The following is a 22123-nucleotide window of genomic DNA, read 5'->3' on the forward strand; positions in this document are numbered from 1 at the left end:
CAAATTTACCCTGAGCTACTCTCTCAAATTAAGAGATCACTGTAATACTTAGGAATCGAATTCCACAAGGACTCAAGTCTACACAATAAATTATAGAGTTTTATAATTATGCTAAACAAATTGATTTAAATAAAGAAAAGCAATGCAAAATATTAAATAAAGCTGTTGTAAATTCAGAAGATCAAAAAGCTAGGTCTAGGGAATTTCTCAGGAAATTATGAAATATTAAATCAATCAATAAATTAGGATTCAAGCAATTAAGAACAGATCTAGAACTCTAAACACTTTTGTAAATTAAATCAGTTCTCACTGCAAATAATATTTAAATTTAAAACCAGAAAATCCAAATCTCTTTGTAAAATTCTAGGTAATAAATCAGCAATAAAAACAGGTTTAGATTGTTCACAAAATTATTAAATCAAATCTCTTTGCAAGAAATAATTTTGCTCATCAAAAGGTTTTTGTCAGGAAAATCAATTATATTCTCATATCAATTTATTTTCCTAAAGTATTAATTCTAGGTAATCAATCAAGAATTAATATGAAGAACAACCTAAGATGAAGATCTAGAAAGATAATGAATCCTAAATAAATAGATCTAATAATTCATAAAAATCCCTGTGAAAAACCCTAAACCTAACAAGCAAACTACTCAGACATAATCAATGAAGAACAAGACATAATTCTGAATAATATGCAATTGAAATTAAAAGAGTAAGGAATGAGTTTAAGAATTCTTCTCTCAAAGCAGTTCAGATCTCTCTCCCAAAAGCTCTCAAAATTCTCTCAGGGTTGCAGAAAAATAAAACTTGATAGAATGAAACTTCAGGGTTTGGAAAACCTAAAAACACTATTTATATGTCCTAAAACACGTCAGAGACTTATGTTGCAAATGTGGAAAACTTTGGGGCAGATTTGTAAATTTTCCAAAACTTGGGTCTTGAGTCGGCAGAGATGAGTGTCGATTGATGCCTCCTATCTTGGTGTCGGTCGATGCTCCTGCTTTCATCCGAGACCAAATTGATTCTTCAAGATTTATGCTCCAAAACATCCAAATTGCTCCATTTTGCTCCTTCCATGCTAAAAACCTGTAAAGACTCAAAAACAATCTAGAAACAAATGAAAAGACACTAAAAGACTCTTTATATCATGGTTAAAAACCACAAAAACCATGATATATCAACTCCCCCAGACTTAGCCTTTGCTTGCCCTCAAGCAAAACATAAGCTTAGACATGTGAAAGAGGTTTGAAAACAGGGAACTCACTCAACTGCATGATGATTCTTATTCACACTCTTCATTTACCTGACTCAAGAACTTACTTCTTATACTCAACCATGATAAGCATCAACATTCCTTACTCAAATCCCACAATCCTTTGGAATCTCTGAAATCTCCATTGTCATCTCATTAGTCAATATTAAAGCACAAATAAGGTGAATTCTTACCTTGGGTGTATTGATCAGTGACATATGGACTCTCTTCAGGCCAAGACATTCTTCTTACATCTCCTTTCCTCTCCCTTTTCTCACTTCCATTATTTTTTTCTTTTTTTTTTTCTAAATCAAAGGTGTAAGCGAATACCGGGGTCATCGGTAATTTACCTACCCCTCGCCTCCAAGCTTTGTGTGATCATTTGACTCAAGAGTAGAATAATGAGGTCACTGGTAATTTACCTACCTCTCTAAACTGATCAAAATCATCTCATCTTTTATTCTCTTTATATTTTTTTTTAAAGCACTGAAGGGAAGAGAGAGGGGAGACATACTTTGAAAAATTGCACTGTCTTGTATGGCCCGAAGAAGAAGTCTAGTCCACTGATTTCCAACCCCAAAGTAAGAGATTAAGTCCGGTTAAAATCCTGATAAAAGTTGAGACAACGTTAGATCAATCAGATATCCATTGAATAAGGGCTTTCAGGATTGTTGATAAGGCTCATAGTCTTTCTAAGCTTCAGTTCTGAGATCAAGCATAAACAAATAATCATTAGAGTGTTAGCCAAATAAGAGAAATCATTAGTCAAGATCATAATTCCCAAAGACAAAAAGAAAAATTTTGAAAAATTTGACTCAAACTTTATGGTTTTGACTGACACAACTGAAACTCAAAAACAGAAAACATAGTTAGTAACTAACCTCCCCCAGACTTAAACAACACTGTCCCCAGTGTTATCAAGTAAGAGGAAAGCAAAAATAAAAATAAAAATAAAATAAATAAAAATCAAAATCAAAAGAAAAAGAAAAACCTACCAGTGGGTTGCCTCCCACTAAGCGCTTGTTTTCAGTCATTAGCTTGACTGTGTTGGAGCTCATGCATCCGGAGGATCAGAACATGGCATTGAAATCCTCTTCATCCAAGGCGGTGTATAAGCGTTAGGTGCATGAGGCTTGCCAAGGATGTTAGGAACAAGATCAGTGTGGGATTTAGGGATGGGATTGCTTCTCTTATGCCCTGCAAAATCATCAACAAAAGAAACAAGCGCTCTACGATAATCTCGTGGCTTGGTTAACTGTAAAACAGTTTTTATCTCTTTGAAATTCTTGTTGATGATAGGAGGAAGTTTAGGAGAAGGAGAGGTGTACCTTTGCCTTACCTGAGGGCTTTGGAGTGTGGATTGATGACTCTTCTGTTTGGGAACAGATTTCTGACTTGGAGCATCAGTTTTGGACAAGCTTTGTCACGGTCGTGGAGGGGTGTCGATCGATACCCTCTTGGTGGTGTCGATCGACACTGAGCCTGATGCTCGTGTTGCAGAAACTTTTTCAACAGAAAAAGTCTGTCCATCAATAGTAGGAACTCTCCTCAATGTATCCATCTCAAAACTCATACTCAAACCATCCACATTCAGTGCTATGTGTCCCTTCTTCACATCAATGACTGCACCAGCTGTAGCCAAGAAAGATCTTCCTAAGATGAGAGGATCTTTAGGCTCTTGGTCATACTTCAGCACCACAAAGTCAGTGGGAATCATGAAGTTTCCAACCTTAACTGGAATATCCTCTAAAACACCTTCAGGAGTTCTTCGGGAGCGATCAGCCAAGATAAGAGAAATCTGAGTTGGCTTGAATTCTGTCATCCCAAGTCTCACAGCAACAGAATGTGGCATCAAGTTGATGCCAGAGCCAAGGTCACAAAGTGAGTGAGAAAACCTTCCTGCTGAGATAGAGCAATCAAGTACAAAGCTTCCAGGATCTGGTAACTTCTCCGCAGTCTTACATTGAATGATTGCACTCACTTCCTTAGAGACAACCACCTCTCGCTTTCTCTCCTTCTCCCTCTGGACAGGCTGATTCAACAGAATTGCACTAACATCCTTTGTAAGAAGTGTTCCTTCTTCAGGGCTCAAACCATTGGATACCATTCTCTTGACATAGCGCTTAAGTGATGGTGAAAGCTTCACTGCATCAATTAAAGGCATCTCAATCATCACCTTATCCATCATAGTCTTGCATCTAGCTTCCTCAAGCTCCTGCTTAGACCTTCTTGGCTTGGGAAAATGAACCTTAGGCTTGTAGACCCTTTCAACAACAGCTGGAACATGAGATTTTGTGTTTTCCGCATCTGACTGAGATGGGTGTCGACCGACACCCAGGTGGTGTCGATCGACACCATCATCTGGATCCGACAGATTGGCCGATTTTTCTCCTTGTTATGCAGAAACAATTTCACCATCATCTTCATCTCTCACTGATATGGCATTGCAAGCATGTCTGGGGTTTGACTCAGTTCTTGCTGGAAGATAATTCTCTTGCCTTTTGACAGACCCAGCAGTCTGTGCAACTTGAACCTCCAGCTTCTTAACATGAACATTCAATGCTTCTATCTTTCCATTCAGCTCAGTGTAGACATTGTCAATCTTTCCATTGAATGTCACTGTCAAATTCTCTTGTCCTTGCAAAAGCTGCTCAAGCATGGCTTCCATTCTACTCTCTGAAGAATTCTTAGGAGGTGGAGACTGATAAGATGAGTTCCCATAGGTCCTTGTATAGCCATTGTTCTGTTGCTGCTTCTGGTCACCATTGTAAGGTCTGTTTCCTTGCTGATTACCGAATCTCTGTCCCTGATACCCAGCTCCATACACATAGTTGACATTCTCCTCTGAATTCTCTGGCTCTGGCTCAAACGTCTCAACTTCAGCAGCAAATTGGACTGACTTCTTTCCCACAAGAAGATTGTGCACTGAATCAAGCTTAGCACTAACAGAAGCTAGCTGATTTGCATCAAACTCTCCATGCAGTCTCTTCCTTTCAGCATCTGCTCCCTTAGTGCTATTGCTAGAAGCCAAATTCTCAATCAAAACTTCAGCATCTTCTGGAAATCTTGTCTTGAAGTTCCCATGACTTGCAGCATCCAAAGCTAACTGATACTTCCAGTCACACCCTCTGAAGAAGATACTCAACAGTTGTACCCTTGAAAAACCATGGTGTGGACAGTCCCTCTGATAAGCTTTGAATCTCACCCAAGCTGCCTTGAAAGCTTCATCTGGTCTTTGCTTGAAAGTGGATAGCTTGACTCTCAACTCATCTGACATTGCATCATCATAGAAATGGTTGAGGAAAGCCACTTTGACTTGTTGCCAAGATGTCAAAGATCCAGCTGGCAACTGCTTCAACCACTGAGATGCCTCTCCTGCAAGTGAGTATGGGAAGAGCTTGCAGAATATGAAGTCCTCAGTCACTCCATTAGCCTTGATACTGGTCACAAGATCCTCAAAATGCTCAATATGGTCCAGAGGCTTCTCATGGGGCAGAGCAGAGAAAGGTCTCTGTCCAACCAGTTGAAAGTAAGCAGGCTTCAACTCAAAATCATTCCTCTGAAAAGGGGGAGGAACAATAGCAGACCGGTTCTCATATACCAGATCAGCCCGGTTGTAGTCAGCAATGGTCCTGATCAAGTCCCGGTTGTTCTCTTGTCGTCGAACTGGGTTCTGTACGTGGTTGGTAGCTCCACGCACCTCTGCAGGTGGGTGTCGATCGATGCCACCTGGTTGGTGTCGATCGACACCGTCGAAACCATCAGCTGGTTCGTCGACAACAGCAATTTCATCAATCACATTGCCCTCAGCATCAATCTTTTGGCCCTGCTCATTGCGCAAGTGGCCCTCTTGATCCCTCAAAGCACCATCCTCATCTCGCATCAGAATGATTGGGTTAACCATCTTCAGAGATTTGGCTGCTTTTCGGTTCTCACGCTCAAGTTTTCCCAACTCTTGGTTTGAAAGCTTCAGAATTGGACCAGTCTTGTTGCTCCTTGTGTTAGGCTTATTAGGCATACACCTGAAACACACAAGAGAGAAGAAGACAAAAGCGTGTTAGTTTGAAAATAAAAAGAAAAATTTAGACAAAATCAAAAACTCAAATCTAATGGTAGATCAAAAAGTCTCCGGCAACGGCGCCAAAATTTGATATGCTCAAATTTACCCTGAGCTACTCTCTCAAATTAAGAGATCACTGTAATACTTAGGGGTCGAATTCTACAAGGACTCAAGTCTACACAATAAATTATAGAGTTTTATAATTATGCTAAACAAATTGATTTAAATAAAGAAAAGCAATGCAAAATATTAAATAAAGCTGTTGTAAATTCAGAAGATCAAAAAGCTAGGTCTAGGGAATTTCTCAGGAAATTATGAAATATTAAATCAATCAATAAATTAGGATTCAAGCAATTAAGAACAGATCTAGAACTCTAAACACTTTTGTAAATTAAATCAGTTCTCACTGCAAATAATATCTAAATTTAAAACCAGAAAATCCAAATCTCTTTGTAAAATTCTAGGTAATAAATCAGCAATAAAAACAGGTTTAGATTGTTCACAAAATTATTAAATCAAATCTCTTTGCAAGAAATAATTTTGCTCATCAAAAGGTTTTTGTCAGGAAAATCAATTATATTCTCATATCAATTTATTTTCCTAAAGTATTAATTCTAGGTAATCAATCAAGAATTAATATGAAGAACAACCTAAGATGAAGATCTAGAAAGATAATGAATCCTAAATAAACAGATCTAATAATTCATAAAAATCCCTGTGAAAAACCCTAAACCTAACAAGCAAACTACTCAGACATAATCAATGAAGAACAAGACATAATTCTGAATAATATGCAATTGAAATTAAAAGAGTAAGGAATGAGTTTAAGAATTCTTCTCTCAAAGCAGTTCAGATATCTCTCCCAAAAGCTCTCAAAATTCTCTCAGGGTTGCAGAAAAATAAAACTTGATAGAATGAAACTTCAGGGTTTGGAAAACCTAAAAACACTATTTATATGTCCTAAAACACGTCAGGGACTTATGTTGCAAATGTGGAAAACTTTGGGGCAGATTTGTAAATTTTCCAAAACTTGGGTCTTGAGTCGGCAGAGATGAGTGTCGATTGATGCCTCCTATCTTGGTGTCGGTCGATGCTCCTGCTTTCATCCGAGACCAAATTGATTCTTCAAGATTTATGCTCCAAAACATCCAAATTGCTCCATTTTACTCCTTCCATGCTAAAAACCTGTAAAGACTCAAAAACAATCTAGAAACAAATGAAAAGACACTAAAAGACTCTTTATATCATGGTTAAAAACCACAAAAACCATGATATATCAGCCTTAAACGATGGTTAAGTGTGGAATCATTGATTTATAAGTTTTAGTTTGTAAAAGTTAAAAAAAAAGTCTTAGGTCAAGTGCGATACGCAAGATAAGTGTAATGTGTTTACTCTAGACTGTTCGTGCCCCATACTAAATTGCATCATTAATTTTTAAAATATATATATATATTTTACAAAGAGATAATGGGCCGAAACCAACAAATATTACCCACCATTAACAACACCTAAATACTTGATTAAGGATCCACTAAGACATGAAAGCAGAGGGTATCAATACCATTGGTTAAACAAGTTCTCAATCACATTAGGCCTGTGAGAAGGATCCAGATATCCGGGGTTTTTGGAGATATCTAGATCTGAATCTATATCCAACAAATTTATTAAATTGGTATCCAGATCCATATCCGCTGATCCCGGATATCCGGGTTTTGAATATTCGTAAAAATTCTGAATATCTGCCGGATATCAGAATCCGTTGTATTTTTTTTAACAACAAAAATATTATTATTATTAAAAAACAAAAAAAAATGTATGTCTCTTCGAGATATTCTCCCTTCCATCTATACATCACCAAAGTCATCTTTCCAAAAGCAAAAGAAAAAAAAAAGCAGAACAATTAAGTTTACTTCATAAATGATCAGAGCAATCCAGTTGCTCTTATCTTTATGCTCATTTGACATATCAAGGTAAATAGCCTAATAGGTTTGGTAAACAACAAACTCTTCGAAGTCAACATCTCCATCACCAGACTCACCACCATCGTCGTCATCATCATCATCATCTTCATCATCTTCATCATCATCATCTTCTTCATCAACATCATAATCATCATAGTCATCTACGCAACCGGAAGGACATTCTCGTTGAAAAATCTTCCATTCGACCCCACAATCGTAGCAAAATTCATAATGACATCTACAAAACAAAAACCAAAAAAGAAGAAGACATTGTTAAATAATAGTATATATATATATATATGATGTAGCTAATTAATCGGCTTCGATTTATATCTATACATGCACTTGATTTTTATGCAGCCCCTAACGCGTTCAATAAAGAGCCTGCACTTGACACATTGACGCCATATATTCTCCTTTGCCAGAGACGTGACCTTCATCTCATTAACAAGAATTTCAGGGGGAAGGTTCTTGTAATCAGCACAGGACAAACCAGAATGGGATGGTACTTCGCAATCAATGCAAAAGAGTCCAGAGCATTTAACACAAGCACGAACATTGAACGGGTGGGCTTGAATGGGAACAAGATTGGCTCTGGACATCACCGTTGAGCAGCTTGGGTATGGGCAACAGATTCTCTCTGCAGCGGGAATCAAGTCCTCTTTCATCCTTTGTTTCCACAGCCCCTTCAGCTTTGGTTTGAAAAGCATGAGCCAGCTTCCAAGGGTGAGCTTAGACATGCATCCATGCTCAAGGCATATGGGCAAGACTCCGCTGAGCAGTTTCACTTCCACATACCTTTTCACGCAGGTAAAGCAGTGACGGTGACCACAACTGTTAGTAAATAACATGTGGTCGTCGGCATCGTCATAACAAATGGGACAAGTTACTACTCCCTGTGTTGCCTCCACATCAGCGTTGCTGCTGATTTGAGAAGTTATCACATCTCTTGCAAGTCTATAAGCAAACTTAACATCATTTGGTGCAACCAAGACAATCTCACTTGAAGCCAGTTTCTCTTTATAGTGTATGAATTCTCCCACGAAATCTTCCATCATTTGCGTAGAAGGATCTCCTCTACCATTTATCTGAAATGAAAATAATCAGAAACCAAAGCCAATAATTTAGTTCATTCTAGTTCTCATTTAAAATCAAATTGTTTGAGACTATATATAAACTCTACCAATCTCTCCAAATGCAATTACTAAACGTAAGTTAGTGGTAGGAAAGTTAATTGTACCCAAAAAAAAAAAAAAATGGTAAAAGAGAATATGGTATTATAATAAATAAAGGGTCAATTGACCCCTCCCCTCCAAATACCTCTGCCCATGCTATCAAATCAGACAAGTATTGAAAGATATGGTAGATCAATTCATGAAGTTTATTCAAACAATATATCTCTAAAGCAAGATTAAAAAAAAAAAAAAAAAAGCAAACAATGGCTACCATTCAAGCTATTTTAGCCTCATTAATTCTTAAACTAACCAATAAAAATAACATAGAAAAGAAACATTTACCAATTGGTAAATTCGATGGTCATCACAATAAATCACCACATTTTTTATCCCCAATTGAATTGTGTGATTTATGCCACAAATCGCTCCTAGAATCTCTACTCGGCTGAGAATCTTGGTGGCGTCCACCGATTCCTTCATTTCATACAGCAAATTATCCGCATCATCGCAGATCGCAACTCCAATAGCAGCAAAGACCATCTTTTCATTACCCGTCGTCGTTTTATCACTCACCAAACCTTTGAAGTACAATCTGTAAACTGTACTACTAACAAATTTGTTTGTCGTACAGATAGATTCGCCGACCTTAGAACTACCCTCGCCCTTAAGGTTTGGAATATCTTCGATTATCATGGAATCTATCTGTTGTTTTTTAGAAATCGAAGAATCTAAATCACGTCTTTCCATGATTATTTAGCCTCCAAATTTTCTCAAGAAAATGTTATTCCATATATAGAGGAAGAGAGTTGGATCCAAGCGGAGATTGCAAAGTTGTGAAAGAATCTTTCATAGATTGTAACCGTAATTTTTTTACAAGGAAAGATTAAGCTGTAGGATTGGCGTGACTATTCATAAATGCTTAGTTTGACTGAGATTTTTTTTTATCATATTTAATTTTGTGAACATTCATTATTTTTAGTCTTTTATTTTATTGTCAGCATTTATTTTTATAAAGCAGACAAAACAAAAATTTAATGCAAATTTAACTTTAAGACTATTATTTTGTTTTCTTTTAAAAGTAAGCCTTTTTGCAAAATTAGTAATTTTGAAAAAAATATATTAAATATATAGCATCATAGTGGGAAAAATGAAATAAATAACAAGTGTATATTAGAAAATGACTAATTAAGCCTTCTCTTGAAGGCTTGAAAGAGAACTATATCCGTGAGTGAGAATTGATTGGTCGTTTCATCTTTTTTCAAGATCCGTTCTTCCAACTAATTTCACTGAAAACTCCACACAGAGACATAGCTGATCGATTTTTCACATGCTTAGAAAACATTGCAACTGTCGATCAGTGGAGACATAAACTGGTGGAGTATCTTGCGATATATGTTTCATAGCCTTGTTCGAGATCATGTAGTTCAGCATTAGCTGATGGCTCAACGCGTCCAATTCGTAGTCACCGAGAGCCAACTTCACAAGTTTGTCGTGCGTTGTTTCTGCTTCAATCTGCACAACTGTACACCCTCTATTGTCGGTGTTAATTACATATTTTTTTGTTTCTTTAACCAATTACCAGAAACAACAATTACTTGAACCTGATACATCATATTTCAGAGCAGGATGAACAAAAATGAAGAAGAATGAGGAAGACGATAATGAATTGGTTGTTCAAAAATAAAGTTCTAGATGTCTCTCGTGATGTGAACAAGGTGAAGAACAAATAAATATTTTTTGAACAATGTGAAGAAAAAGACGAGTAGAAAAAAGACATTTCGTATTTCCTTTTACGATGATGAGATGCATCTGACGTCATTTTTAAATTGATGAAGTTGCAAGTAAGCCGCCAAAGGAACATGTAAATCAGCCTAATTAAACCAGTCATCAAACAAAACTATAAGTCAGTCGCAACATGACTGCTATCACAATAATTAAAAAACAAAAAAATGGCTGCCAAATTCAGTCGTTTAATGTTGTAACTCAACGTATAGTCTTTAACTCAGTCATATCTTTTAGTAAGTTGGTCGTAATTGCATGCTACTCTGGTAATTAATCTGATATATCATGGTTTTTGTGGTTTTTAACCATGATATAAGGAGTCTTTTAGTGTCTTTTCATTTGTTTCTAGATTGTTTTTGAGTCTTTACATGTTTTTAGCATGAAAGGAGCAAAATAGAGCAATTTGGATGATTCTGGAGCATTTAACCGGAGGAATTTAATTTGGAGTCTGATCCTATGAGGAGCATCGACCGACACCACACAAGAGGGCATCGATCGACACCCCTCTCTACCGACTCAAGACCCAAGTTTTGGAAAATTTACAAAAGTTGCCCAAAGTATTCCATAATTGCAACATAAGTCCCTGACGTGTTTTAGGACATATATATATAGTTTTTAGGTTTTTGCAAACCCTCAAGTTGTATTCTATCAAGTTTTATTTTTCCTGCAACCCTGAGAGATTTTGAGAGCTTTGGAGAGAAAGATCTGCTTTGTAGAGAAGAATTTCTTGAACTCCCTTTACTCTTTTAATTTCAATTGCTTATTATTCAGAATTATGTTTTGTTCTTCATTGATTATATCTGAGTAGTTTGCTTGTTAGGTTTAGGGTTTTTTACAGGGATTTTATGAATTATTAGATCTGTTTATTTAGGATTCTATATCTATCTAGATCTTCATCTTAGGTTGTTCTTCATATTAATTCTTGATTGATCACCTAGAATTAATACTTTAGGAAAATAAATTGATATGAGAATATAATTGATTTTCCTGATAAAACCTTTTGATGAGCAAAATTATTTATTGCAAAGAGATTTGATTTAATAATTTTGTGAACAATCTAAACCTGATTTTATTGCTGATTTTTAACCTAGTATTTTACAAAGAGATTTGAATTTTCTGGTTTTAAATTTAGATATTATTTGCAATGAGAACTAATTTAATTTACAAAAGTGTTTAGAAATCTAGATCTGTTCTTAATTGTTTGAATCCTATTTATTTCTTGATTTAATATTTCATAATTTCCTGAGAAATTTTCTTGGCCTAGCTTTTTGATCTTCTGAATTTACAACAACTTTTATTTAATATTTTGCATTGCTTTTATTTTAATTCAATTTAATCTGTTTAGCATAATTGAAAAACTCTATAATTTATTGTGTAGTCTTGAGTCATTGTGGAATTCGACCTCTAAGTACTGCAGTGATCTCTTAATTTGAGAGAGTAGGTCTAGGGTAAATATGAGCATATCAAATTTTGGCGCCGTTGCCGGGGACTCTTTGATCTACCATTAGATTTGAGTTTTAGATTTTGTCTAAATTTTTATTTTTATTTGAAACTTACACGCTTTTGTTTTCTTTTCTCTTGTGTGTTTCAGGTGTATGCCTAATAAGCCTAACACAAGGAGCAACAAGACTGGTCCAATTCTGAAACTTTCAAACCAAGAGTTGGGAAAACTTGAGCGTGAGAACTGAAAAGCAGCCAAATCTTTGAAGATGGTTAACCCAATCATTCTGATGCGAGATGAGGATGGTGCTTTGAGGGATCAAGAGGGCCACTTGCACAATGAGCAGGGCCAAAAGATTGATGCTGAGGGCAATGTGATTGCTGAAATTGCTGTTGTCGACGAACCAGCTGATGGTGTCGACGAAGTCGATCGACACCAACAAGAGGGTGTCGATCGACACCCCCTTCCTGCGGACGGACGTGGAGCTGCCAACCACGTCCAGAACCCAGTTCGAAGACAGGACCAAAACCGGGACCTGATCAGGACCATTGCTGACTACAACCGGGCTGATCTTGTGTATGAGAACCGGTATGCAATTGTTCCTTGATATATCATGGTTTTTGTGGTTTTTAACCATGATATAAAGAGTCTTTTAGTGTCTTTTCATTTGTTTCTAGATTGTTTTTGAGTCTTTGTAGGTTTTTAGCATGGAAGGAGCAAAATGGAGCAATTTGGATGTTTTGGAGCATAAATCTTGAAGAATCAATTTGGTCTCGGATGAAAGCAGGAGCATCGATCGACACCAAGATAGGAGGCATCGATCGACACTCATCTCTGCCGACTCAAGACCCAAGTTTTGGAAAATTTACAAATCTGCCCCAAAGTTTTCTATATTTGCAACATAAGTCCCTGACGTGTTTTAGGACATATATATATAGTTTTTAGGTTTTCCAAACCCTCAAGTTTTATTCTAGCAAGTTTTATTTTTCTGCAACCCTGTGAGATCTTGAGAGCTTTTGGGAGAGAGATCTGAACTGCTTTGAGAGAAGAATTCTTGAACTCCCTCTTTACTCTTTTAATTTCAATTGCTTATTATTCAGAATCATGTTTTGTTCTTCATTGATTATGTCTGAGTAGTTTGCTTGTTAGGTTTAGGGTTTTTCACAGGGATTTTATGAATTATTAGATCTGTTTATTTAGGATTCTTTATCTTGCTAGATCTTCATCTTAGGTTGTTCTTCATATTAATCCTTGATTGGCCATCTAGAATTAATACTTTAGGAAAATAAATTGATATGAGAATATAATTGTTTTCCTGATAAAACCTTTTGATGAGCAAAATTATTTCTTGCAAAGAGATTTGATTTAGTAATTTTGTGAACAATCTAAACCTGATTTTATTGCTGATTTTTAACCTAGAATTTTACAAAGAGATTTGGATTTTCTGGTTTTAAATTTAGATATTATTTGCAGTGAGAATTGATTTAATTTACAAAAGTGTTTAGAGTTCTAGATCTGTTCTTAATTGTTTGAATCCTAATTTATTGATTGATTTAATATTTCATAATTTCCTGAGAAATTCCCTAGGCTCTAGCTTTTTGATCTTTTGAATTTACAACAGTCTTTAATTTAATATTTTGCATTGCTTTTATTTTAATTTAATTTAATCTCTTTAGCATAATTGAAAAAACTCTATAATTTATTGTGTAGTCTTGAGTCCTTGTGGAATTCGACCCCTAAGTACTGCATTGATCTCTTAATTTGAGAGAGTAGCTCTAGGGTTTAATTTGAGCATATCAAATTTTGGCGCCGTTGCCGGGGACTCTTTGATCTACCATTAGATTTGAGTTTTTGATTTTGTCTAAATTTTTCTTTTTATTTTCAAACTAACACGCTTTTGTTTTCTTCTCTCTTGTGTGTTTCAGGTGTATGCCTAATAAGCCTAACACAAGGAGCAATAAGACTGGTCCAATTCTGAAGCTTTCAAACCAAGAGTTGGGAAAACTTGAGCGTGAGAACCGAAAAGCAGCCAAATCTCTGAAGATGGTTAACCCAATCATTCTGATGCGAGATGAGGATGGTGCTTTGAGGGATCAAGAGGGCCACTTGCGCAATGAGCAGGGCCAAAAGATTGATGTTGAGGGCAATGAGATTGCTGAAATTGCTGTTGTCGACGAACCAGCTGATGGTGTCGACGGTGTCGATTGACACCAACCAGGTGGCATCGAACGACACCCACCTGCAGACGTGCGTGGAGCTGCCAACCATGTACAGAACCCAGTTCGACGGCAGGAGAACAACCGGGATCTGATCAGGACCATTGCTGACTATAACCGGGCTGATCTGGTGTATGAGAACCGGTCTGCTATTGTTCCTCCCCCTTTTCAGAGGAATGATTTTGAGTTGAAACCTGCGTACTTTCAACTAGTTGGGCAGAGACCTTTCTCTGCTTTGCCCAATGAGAAGCCTTTGGATCACATTGAGCATTTTGAGGATCTTGTGACCAGTATCAAGGCTAATGGAGTGACTGAGGACTTCATATTCTGCAAGCTCTTCCCATACTCACTTGCAGGAGAGGCATCTCAGTGGTTGAAGCAGTTGCCAGCTGGATCTTTGACATCTTGGCAACAAGTCAAAGTGGCTTTCCTCAACCATTTCTATGATGATGCAATGTCAGATGAGTTGAGAGTCAAGCTATCCACTTTCAAGCAGAGACCAGATGAAGCTTTCAAGGCAGCTTGGGTAAGATTCAAAGCTTATCAGAGGGATTGTCCACACCATGGTTTTGCAAGGGTACAACTGTTGAGTATCTTCTTCAGAGGGTGTGACTGGAAGTATCAGTTAGCTTTGGATGCTGCAAGTCATGGGAATTTTAAGACAAGAATGCCAGAAGATGCTGAAGTTTTGATTGAGAATTTGGCTTCTAGCAATAGCACTAAGGGAGCAGATGCTGAAAGGAAGAGATTGCATGGAGGATTTGATTCAAACCAGTTAGCTTCTGTTAATGCTAAGCTGGATTCAGTGCATAATCTCCTTATGGGTAAGAAATCTGTTCATTTTGCTGCTGAGGTTGAGAAATATGAGCCAGAACCTGATCAAGGACACCAAGAGGAAGATGTGAACTATGTGTATGGGAATCAGGGACAGCGGTTTTGAAATCAGCAAGGCATTAGGCCTTACAGTGGGAACTCTTCAGGCTACACTTCCAAGCCTGAGTATCAGCAGCAACAACAGAACAATGGCTATACAAGGACTTATGGGAATTCATCTTATCAGTCTCCACCTCCTAAGAATTCTTCAGAGAGTAGAATGGAAGCCATGCTTGAGCAGCTTTTGCAAGGACAAGAGCAATTGACAGTGACATTCAATGGGAAGATTGACAATGTCTACACTGAGCTGAATGGGAAGATTGATGCATTGAATGTTCATGTTAAGAAGTTGGAGGTTCAAGTTGCACAGACTGCTGGGTCTGTCAAACGGCAAGAGAATTATCTTCCAGCAAGAACTGAGTCAAACCCCAGACATGCTTGCAATGCCATATCAGTGCGAGATGAAGATGATGGTGAAATTTTTTCTGCAGAACAAGGAGAAAAATCGGCCAATCTCTCGGTTTCAGATGATGGTGTCGATCGACACCACCTGGGTATCGATCGACACTCATCTCAGACGGAACCAAAAGCTGCGAAATCTCAGGTTCCAACAGTTGAAAGGGTCTACAAGCCTAAGGTTCCTTTTCCCAAGCCAAGAAAGTCTAAGCAAGAGATGGAGGAAGCTAGATGCAAAGCAATGATGGACAAGGTGATGATTGAGATGCCTTTAATTGATGCAGTAAAGCTTTCACCACCTCTTAAGCGGTATGTGAGGAGAATGGTATCCAATGGTTTGAGCCCTGAAGAAGGAGCACTGCTTACTAAGGATGTCAGTGCAATTCTGTTGAACCAGCCTGTTCAGAGGAAGAAGGAGAGAAAGCAGGAAGTTGTTGTCTCTAAGGAAGTGAGTGCAATCATTCAATGTAAGACTGCTAAGAAGTTACCAGATCCTGGAAGCTTTGTACTTGATTGCTCAATCTCAGCAGGAAGGTTCTCTCACTCACTTTGTGACCTTGGCTCTAGCATCAACTTGATGCCACATTTTGTTGCTGTGAGACTTGGGATGACAGAATTCAAGCCAACTCAGATTTCTCTTATCTTGGCTGATCGCTCCCGAAGAACTCCTGAAGGTGTTTTAGAGGATATTCCAGTTAAGGTTGGCAACTTCATGATTCCCACTGACTTTGTGGTGCTGAAGTATGATCAAGAGCCTAAAGATCCTCTCATCTTAGGAAGATCTTTCTTGGCTACAGCTGGTGCCATCATTGATGTGCAGAAGGGACACATAGCACTGAATGTGGATGGATTGAGTATGAAATTTGAGATGGATAAGCTGAGGAGGGTTTCTACTATTGATGGACAGACTTTTTCTGTTGAAAAAGTTTCTGCAATACGAGCATCAGGCTCAGTGTCGATCGATGCCACCAAGAGGGTATCGATCGACACCCCTCCACCTCCGAGACTGAACTTGTCCAAGACTGATGCTCCAAGTCAGAAACCTGTTCCCAAACAGAAAGTCTCCCACTCCACACTCCAGAGCCCTCAGGTAAGGCCAAGGTATGCATCTTCTGCACCTAATCCTCCTCCTATCATCAACAAGAATTTCAAAGAGAGAAAAACTGTTTTGCAGTTAACCAAGCCACGAGATTATCGTAGAGTGCTTGTTTCTTCTATTGATGATTTTGCAGGATAGAAAAGATACCCTCCCATCCCTAAGTCCCGCCCTGGTCCTGTTCCACACATCCTTGGCAAGCCTCATGCACCTAAAGCTTATACACCACCTTGGATGAAGAGGACTTCAATGCCATGTTCTGCTCCTCCAGATGCCTGAGCTCCAACACAGTCAAGCTAATGACTGAAAACAAGCGCTTAGTGGGAGGCAACCCACTGGTAGGTTTTTCTTTTTCTTTTGATTTTGATTTTTGTTTATTTTATTTCTATTTTTGCTTTCCTCTTACTTGATAACACTGGGGACAGTGTTGTTTAAGTCTGGGGGAGGTTGTCTACTAACTATGTTTTCTGTTTTTGAGTTTCAGTTATGTCAGTCAAAACCATAAAGTTTGAGTCAAATTTTTCAAAATTTTTCTTTTTGTCTTTGGGAATTATGATCTTGACTAATGATTTTTCTTATTTGGCTAACACTCTAATGATTATTTGTTTATGCTTAATCTCAGAACTGAAGCTTAGAAAGACTATGAGCCTTATCAACAATCCTGAAAGCCCTTATTCAATGGATATCTGATTGATCTAACGTTGTCTCAACTTTTATCAGGATTTTAACCGGACTTAATCTCTTACTTTGGGTTTGGAAATCAGTGGACTAGACTTTTTCTTCGGGCCATACAAGACAGTGCAATTTTTCAAAGTATGTCTCCCCTCTCTCTTCCCTTCAGTGCTTTCAAAAAAAAATAAAGAGAATAAAAGATGAGATGATTTTGATCAGTTTAGAGAGGTAGGTAAATTACCAGTGACCTCATTATTCTACTCTTGAGTCAAATGATCACACAAAGCTTGGAAGTGAGGGGTAGGTAAATTACCGATGACCCCGGTATTCGCTTACACCTTTGATTAGAAGAAAAAAATAAGAAAAGAGAGAAAAGAAAAAAATAATGGAAGTGAGAAAAGGGAGAGGAAAGGAGATGTAAGAAGAATGTCTTGGCCTGAAGAGATTCCATATGTCACTGATCAATACACCCAAGGTAAGAATTCACCTTATTTGTGCTTTAATATTGACTAATGAGATGACAATGGAGATTTCAGAGATTCCAGAGAATTGTGGGATTTGAGTAAGGAATGTTGATGCTAATCATGGTTGAGTATAAGAAGTAAGTTCTTGAGTCAGGTAAATGAAGAGTGTGAATAAGAATAATCTGCAATTGAGTGAGTTCCCTGTTTTCAAACCTCTTTCATATGTCTAAGCTTATGTTTTGCTTGAGGGCAAGCAAAGGCTAAGTCTGGGGGAGTTGATATATCATGGTTTTTGTGGTTTTTAACCATGATATAAAGAGTCTTTTAGTGCCTTTTCATTTGTTTCTAGATTGTTTTTGAGTCTTTGTAGGTTTTTAGCATGGAAGGAGCAAAATGGAGCAATTTGGATGTTTTGGAGCATAAATCTTGAAGAATCAATTTGGTCTCGGATGAAAGCAGGAGCATCGATCGACACCAAGATAGGAGGCATCGATCGACACTCATCTCTGCCGACTCAAGACCCAAGTTTTGGAAAATTTACAAATCTGCCCCAAAGTTTTCCATATTTGCAACATAAGTCCCTGACGTGTTTTAGGACATATATATATAGTTTTTAGGTTTTCCAAACCCTCAAGTTTTATTCTAGCAAGTTTTATTTTTCTGCAACCCTGTGAGATCTTGAGAGCTTTTGGGAGAGAGATCTGAACTGCTTTGAGAGAAGAATTCTTGAACTCCCTCTTTACTCTTTTAATTTCAATTGCTTATTATTCAGAATCATGTTTTGTTCTTCATTGATTATGTCTGAGTAGTTTGCTTGTTAGGTTTAGGGTTTTTCACAGGGATTTTATGAATTATTAGATCTGTTTATTTAGGATTCTTTATCTTGCTAGATCTTCATCTTAGGTTGTTCTTCATATTAATCCTTGATTGGCCATCTAGAATTAATACTTTAGGAAAATAAATTGATATGAGAATATAATTGTTTTCCTGATAAAACCTTTTGATGAGCAAAATTATTTCTTGCAAAGAGATTTGATTTAGTAATTTTGTGAACAATCTAAACCTGATTTTATTGCTGATTTTTAACCTAGAATTTTACAAAGAGATTTGGATTTTCTGGTTTTAAATTTAGATATTATTTGCAGTGAGAACTGATTTAATTTACAAAAGTGTTTAGAGTTCTAGATCTGTTCTTAATTGTTTGAATCCTAATTTATTGATTGATTTAATATTTCATAATTTCCTGAGAAATTCCCTAGGCCTAGCTTTTTGATCTTTTGAATTTACAACAGTCTTTAATTTAATATTTTGCATTGCTTTTATTTTAATTTAATTTAATCTCTTTAGCATAATTGAAAAAACTCTATAATTTATTGTGTAGTCTTGAGTCCTTGTGGAATTCGACCCCTAAGTACTGCATTGATCTCTTAATTTGAGAGAGTAGCTCTAGGGTTTAATTTGAGCATATCATTCCTCCACCATTCCAGAGGAATGATTTTGGGCTGAAGCCTGCTTACTTTCAACTGGTTGGGCAGAGACCTTTCTCAAACCTGCCCCATGAGAAGCCTCTGGACCATATTGAGCGCTTTGAGGATCTTGTGACCAGTATCAAGGCTAATGGAGTGACTGAGGACTTCATATTCTGCAAGCTCTTCCCATACTCACTTGCAGGAGAGGCATCTCAGTGGTTGAAGCAGTTGCCAGCTGGATCTTTGACAAACTGGCATGATATCAAGGTGGCTTTCCTCAACCATTTCTATGATGATGCAATGTCAGATGAGCTGAGAGTCAAGATCTCTTCATTCAAGCAAGGACATGATGAAGCTTTCAAGGCAGCTTGGGTGAGGTTCAAAGCTTATTAGAGGGACTGTCCACACCATGGTTTTTCAAGGGTACAACTGTTGAGTATCTTCTTTAGAGGGTATGATTGGAAGTATCATATAGCTTTGGATGCTGCAAGTCATGGGAACTTCAAGACAAGATTTCCAGAAGATGCTGAAGTGTTGATTGAGAATTTGGCTTCTAGCAATAGCACTAAAAGAGCTGATGCTGAAAGAAAGAGACTGCATGGAGAGTTTGATGCAAATCAGCTTGCTTCTATTAATGCTAAGCTGGATTCAGTACATAATCTTCTAGTGGGAAAGAAGTCAGTCCAATTTGCTGCTGAAGTTGAGACATTTGAGCCAGAGCCAGAATACAGAGGAGAATGTCAACTATGTGTATGGAGCTAGGTATCAGAGACAAAGATTCGGTAATCAGCAAGGTAACAGACCTTACAATGGTGACCAGAAGCAGCAACAGAACAATGGCTATACAAGGACCTATGGGAACTCATCCTATCAGTCTCCACCTCCTAAGAATTCTTCAGAGAGTAGAATGGAAGCCATGCTTGAGCAGCTTTTGCAAGGACATGAGCAATTGACAGTGACATTCAATGGGAAGATTGACAATGTCTACACTGAATCAGGTTATTCAGACTGTTGGGTCTGTCAAACGACAAGAGGGTTTTCTTCCTGGAAGAACTGTGTCAAACCCCAGACATGATTGCAATGCCATATCTGTGAGAGATGAAGATGATGGTGAAATTGCTCCTGCAGAAAAAGAAGAGAAATCGACAAATCTCTCGGTTTCAGATGATGGCATCGATCGACGCCACCTGGGTGTCGGTCGACACTCCTCTCAGACGAACCCAGAAACGGCAAAATCTCAGGTTCCAGCTGCTGAAAGGGTCTACAAGCCTAAGGTTCCTTTTCCCAAGCCAAGAAAGTCTAAGCAGGAGATGGAGAAGCTAGATGCAAGGCAATGATGGACAAGGTGATGATTGAGATGCCATTGATTGATGTAGTAAAGCTTTCACCACCACTAAAACGCTATGTCAAGAGAATGGTATCCAATGGTTTGAGCCCTTAAGAAGGAGCCTTGCTAACTAAGGATGTTAGTGCAATTCTGTTGAACCAGCCTGTTCAGAGGAAGAAGGAGAGAAAGCAGGAGGTGGTTCTCTCTAAGGAAGTGAGTGCAATCATTCAATGCAGGGCTGCTAAGAAGTTACCAGATCCTGGAAGCTTTGTACTTGATTGCTCAATCTCAGCAGGAAGGTTTTCTCACTCACTTTGTGACCTTGGCTCTAGCATCAACTTGATGCCACATTCTGTTGCTGTGAGACTTGGGATGACATAATTCAAGCCAACTCAGATTTCTCTTATCTTGGCTGATCGCTCCCGAAGAATTCCTGAAGGTGTTTTAGAGGATATTCCAGTTAAGGTTGGCAACTTCATGATTCCCACTGACTTTGTGGTGCTGAAGTATGATCAAGAGCCTAATGATCCTCTCATCTTAGGAAGAACTCCTACCATTGATGGACAGACGTTTTCTGTTGAGAAGATTGCTCAGATAAGCTGCAGAGAAGCAAATTCACGAGCATCAGAAGCAGTGTCGATCGACACCACCAAACGGGTATCGATCGACACCCCTCCACAACCGAGACAGAACAGCTCCAAAACTGATGCTCCAAGTCAGAAACCTGTTCCCAAACAGAAAGTCTCCCAATCCACGCTCCAGAGCCCTCAGGTAAGGCCAGGGTATACATCTCTTTCTCCTAAACTTCCTCCTATCATCAACAAGAATTTCAAAGAGATAAAAATTGTTTTGCAGTTAACCAAGCCACGAGATTATCGTAGAGCGCTTGTTTCTTCTGTTGATGATTTTGCAGGATAGAAAATATACCCTCCCATACCTAAATCCCCGGCAACGGCGCCAAAATTTGATATGCTCAAATTTAACCTTGAGCTACTCTCTTAAATTAAAAGATCACTGTCATACTTAGGGGTCGAATTCCACAAGGACTCAAGTCTACACAATAAATTATAGAGTTTTATAATTATGCTAAATAGATTAAATTGAATTAAAATAAAAGCAATGCAAAATATTAAATAAAAGTGTTGTAAATTCAGGAAATCAAAAGAGTTAAGCCTAGGGAATTTCTCAGAAAATTATGAAATATTAAATCAATAAAATAATTAAGGTTCAAGCAATAAAAATCAGATCTAGAACTCTAAACTTTTTGTAAATTAAATCAGTTTTCACTGCAAATAATATCCAAATTTAAAACCAGAAAATCCAAATCTCTTTGTAAAATTCCAAGTTAAAAATCAGCAATAAAATCAGCAATAAAACTATAAGTCAGTCGCAACATGAGTGCTATTACAATAATTAAAAAACAAAAAAATGGCTGCCAAATTCAGCCGTTTAATGTTGTAACTCAACGTATAGTCTTTAACTCAGTCATATCTTTTAGTAAGTCGGTCGTAATTCCATGCTACTCTCGTAATTAATCTTTCACTAATAATTCAGCCGTAAAATGGCCAAGTTTTTTGTTAATTCAGCTCATTACGGCTATATTATGACACTTAGCCGTAAATTAGTTGTAACGACATCCCATAAGTAAGCATCGTTAATAACTCAGCCAGTCGGAGAAAGTTAATTCAACTGTGTCGAAGTATTAACTTAACCAAATTTTTGACAAATCAACTATCAAGTAAAAAGTCAGTCGTAATTACAGATGTGTTATGCTCGAAACTCAGCCGTAATTACAGATGGGTTATGCTCGAAACTCAGCCATTTTCTCATAACTCAGACAGATTTCATGAAATCATCCGTAACTTTAGGCTGGGTTA

General features: G+C 37.6%; 1 protein-coding gene, 1 long non-coding RNA gene and 1 other non-coding gene across 3 annotated transcripts; 1 reads left to right on the plus strand and 2 right to left on the minus strand.

Moving 5' to 3' along the window:
- Window positions 1-7102: 7102 nt before the first annotated feature.
- On the minus strand, window positions 7103-9335 carry LOC104732795 (E3 ubiquitin-protein ligase RSL1-like). The gene is made up of 3 exons (XM_010452377.3): window positions 8793-9335; window positions 7615-8363; window positions 7103-7513 (listed from the first exon to the last, which is right to left on the minus strand). Exons 1-3 carry the CDS (start codon window positions 9195-9197, stop codon window positions 7294-7296), a joined length of 1374 nt encoding a protein of 457 aa, XP_010450679.2. The 5' UTR covers window positions 9198-9335; the 3' UTR covers window positions 7103-7293.
- A 1532-nt stretch (window positions 9336-10867) lies between these two features.
- LOC147933339 (uncharacterized) lies at window positions 10868-12775 on the plus strand. The gene is made up of 3 exons (XR_015573874.1): window positions 10868-10944; window positions 11824-12261; window positions 12372-12775. It is a non-coding gene; the product is annotated as an uncharacterized LOC147933339 (long non-coding RNA).
- Window positions 12776-19228: 6453 nt separating this feature from the next.
- LOC147933340 (small nucleolar RNA R71) lies at window positions 19229-19335 on the minus strand. Its single transcript, XR_015576897.1, has one exon. It is a non-coding gene; the product is annotated as a small nucleolar RNA R71 (small nucleolar RNA).
- Between the last annotated feature and the right edge of the window lie 2788 nt (window positions 19336-22123).

The sequence above is a fragment of the Camelina sativa genome, chromosome 12 (genome assembly GCF_030686135.1).
Source record: "Camelina sativa cultivar CO46 ecotype springtype chromosome 12, ASM3068613v1".
Lineage (NCBI taxonomy): Eukaryota > Viridiplantae > Streptophyta > Magnoliopsida > Brassicales > Brassicaceae > Camelina > Camelina sativa.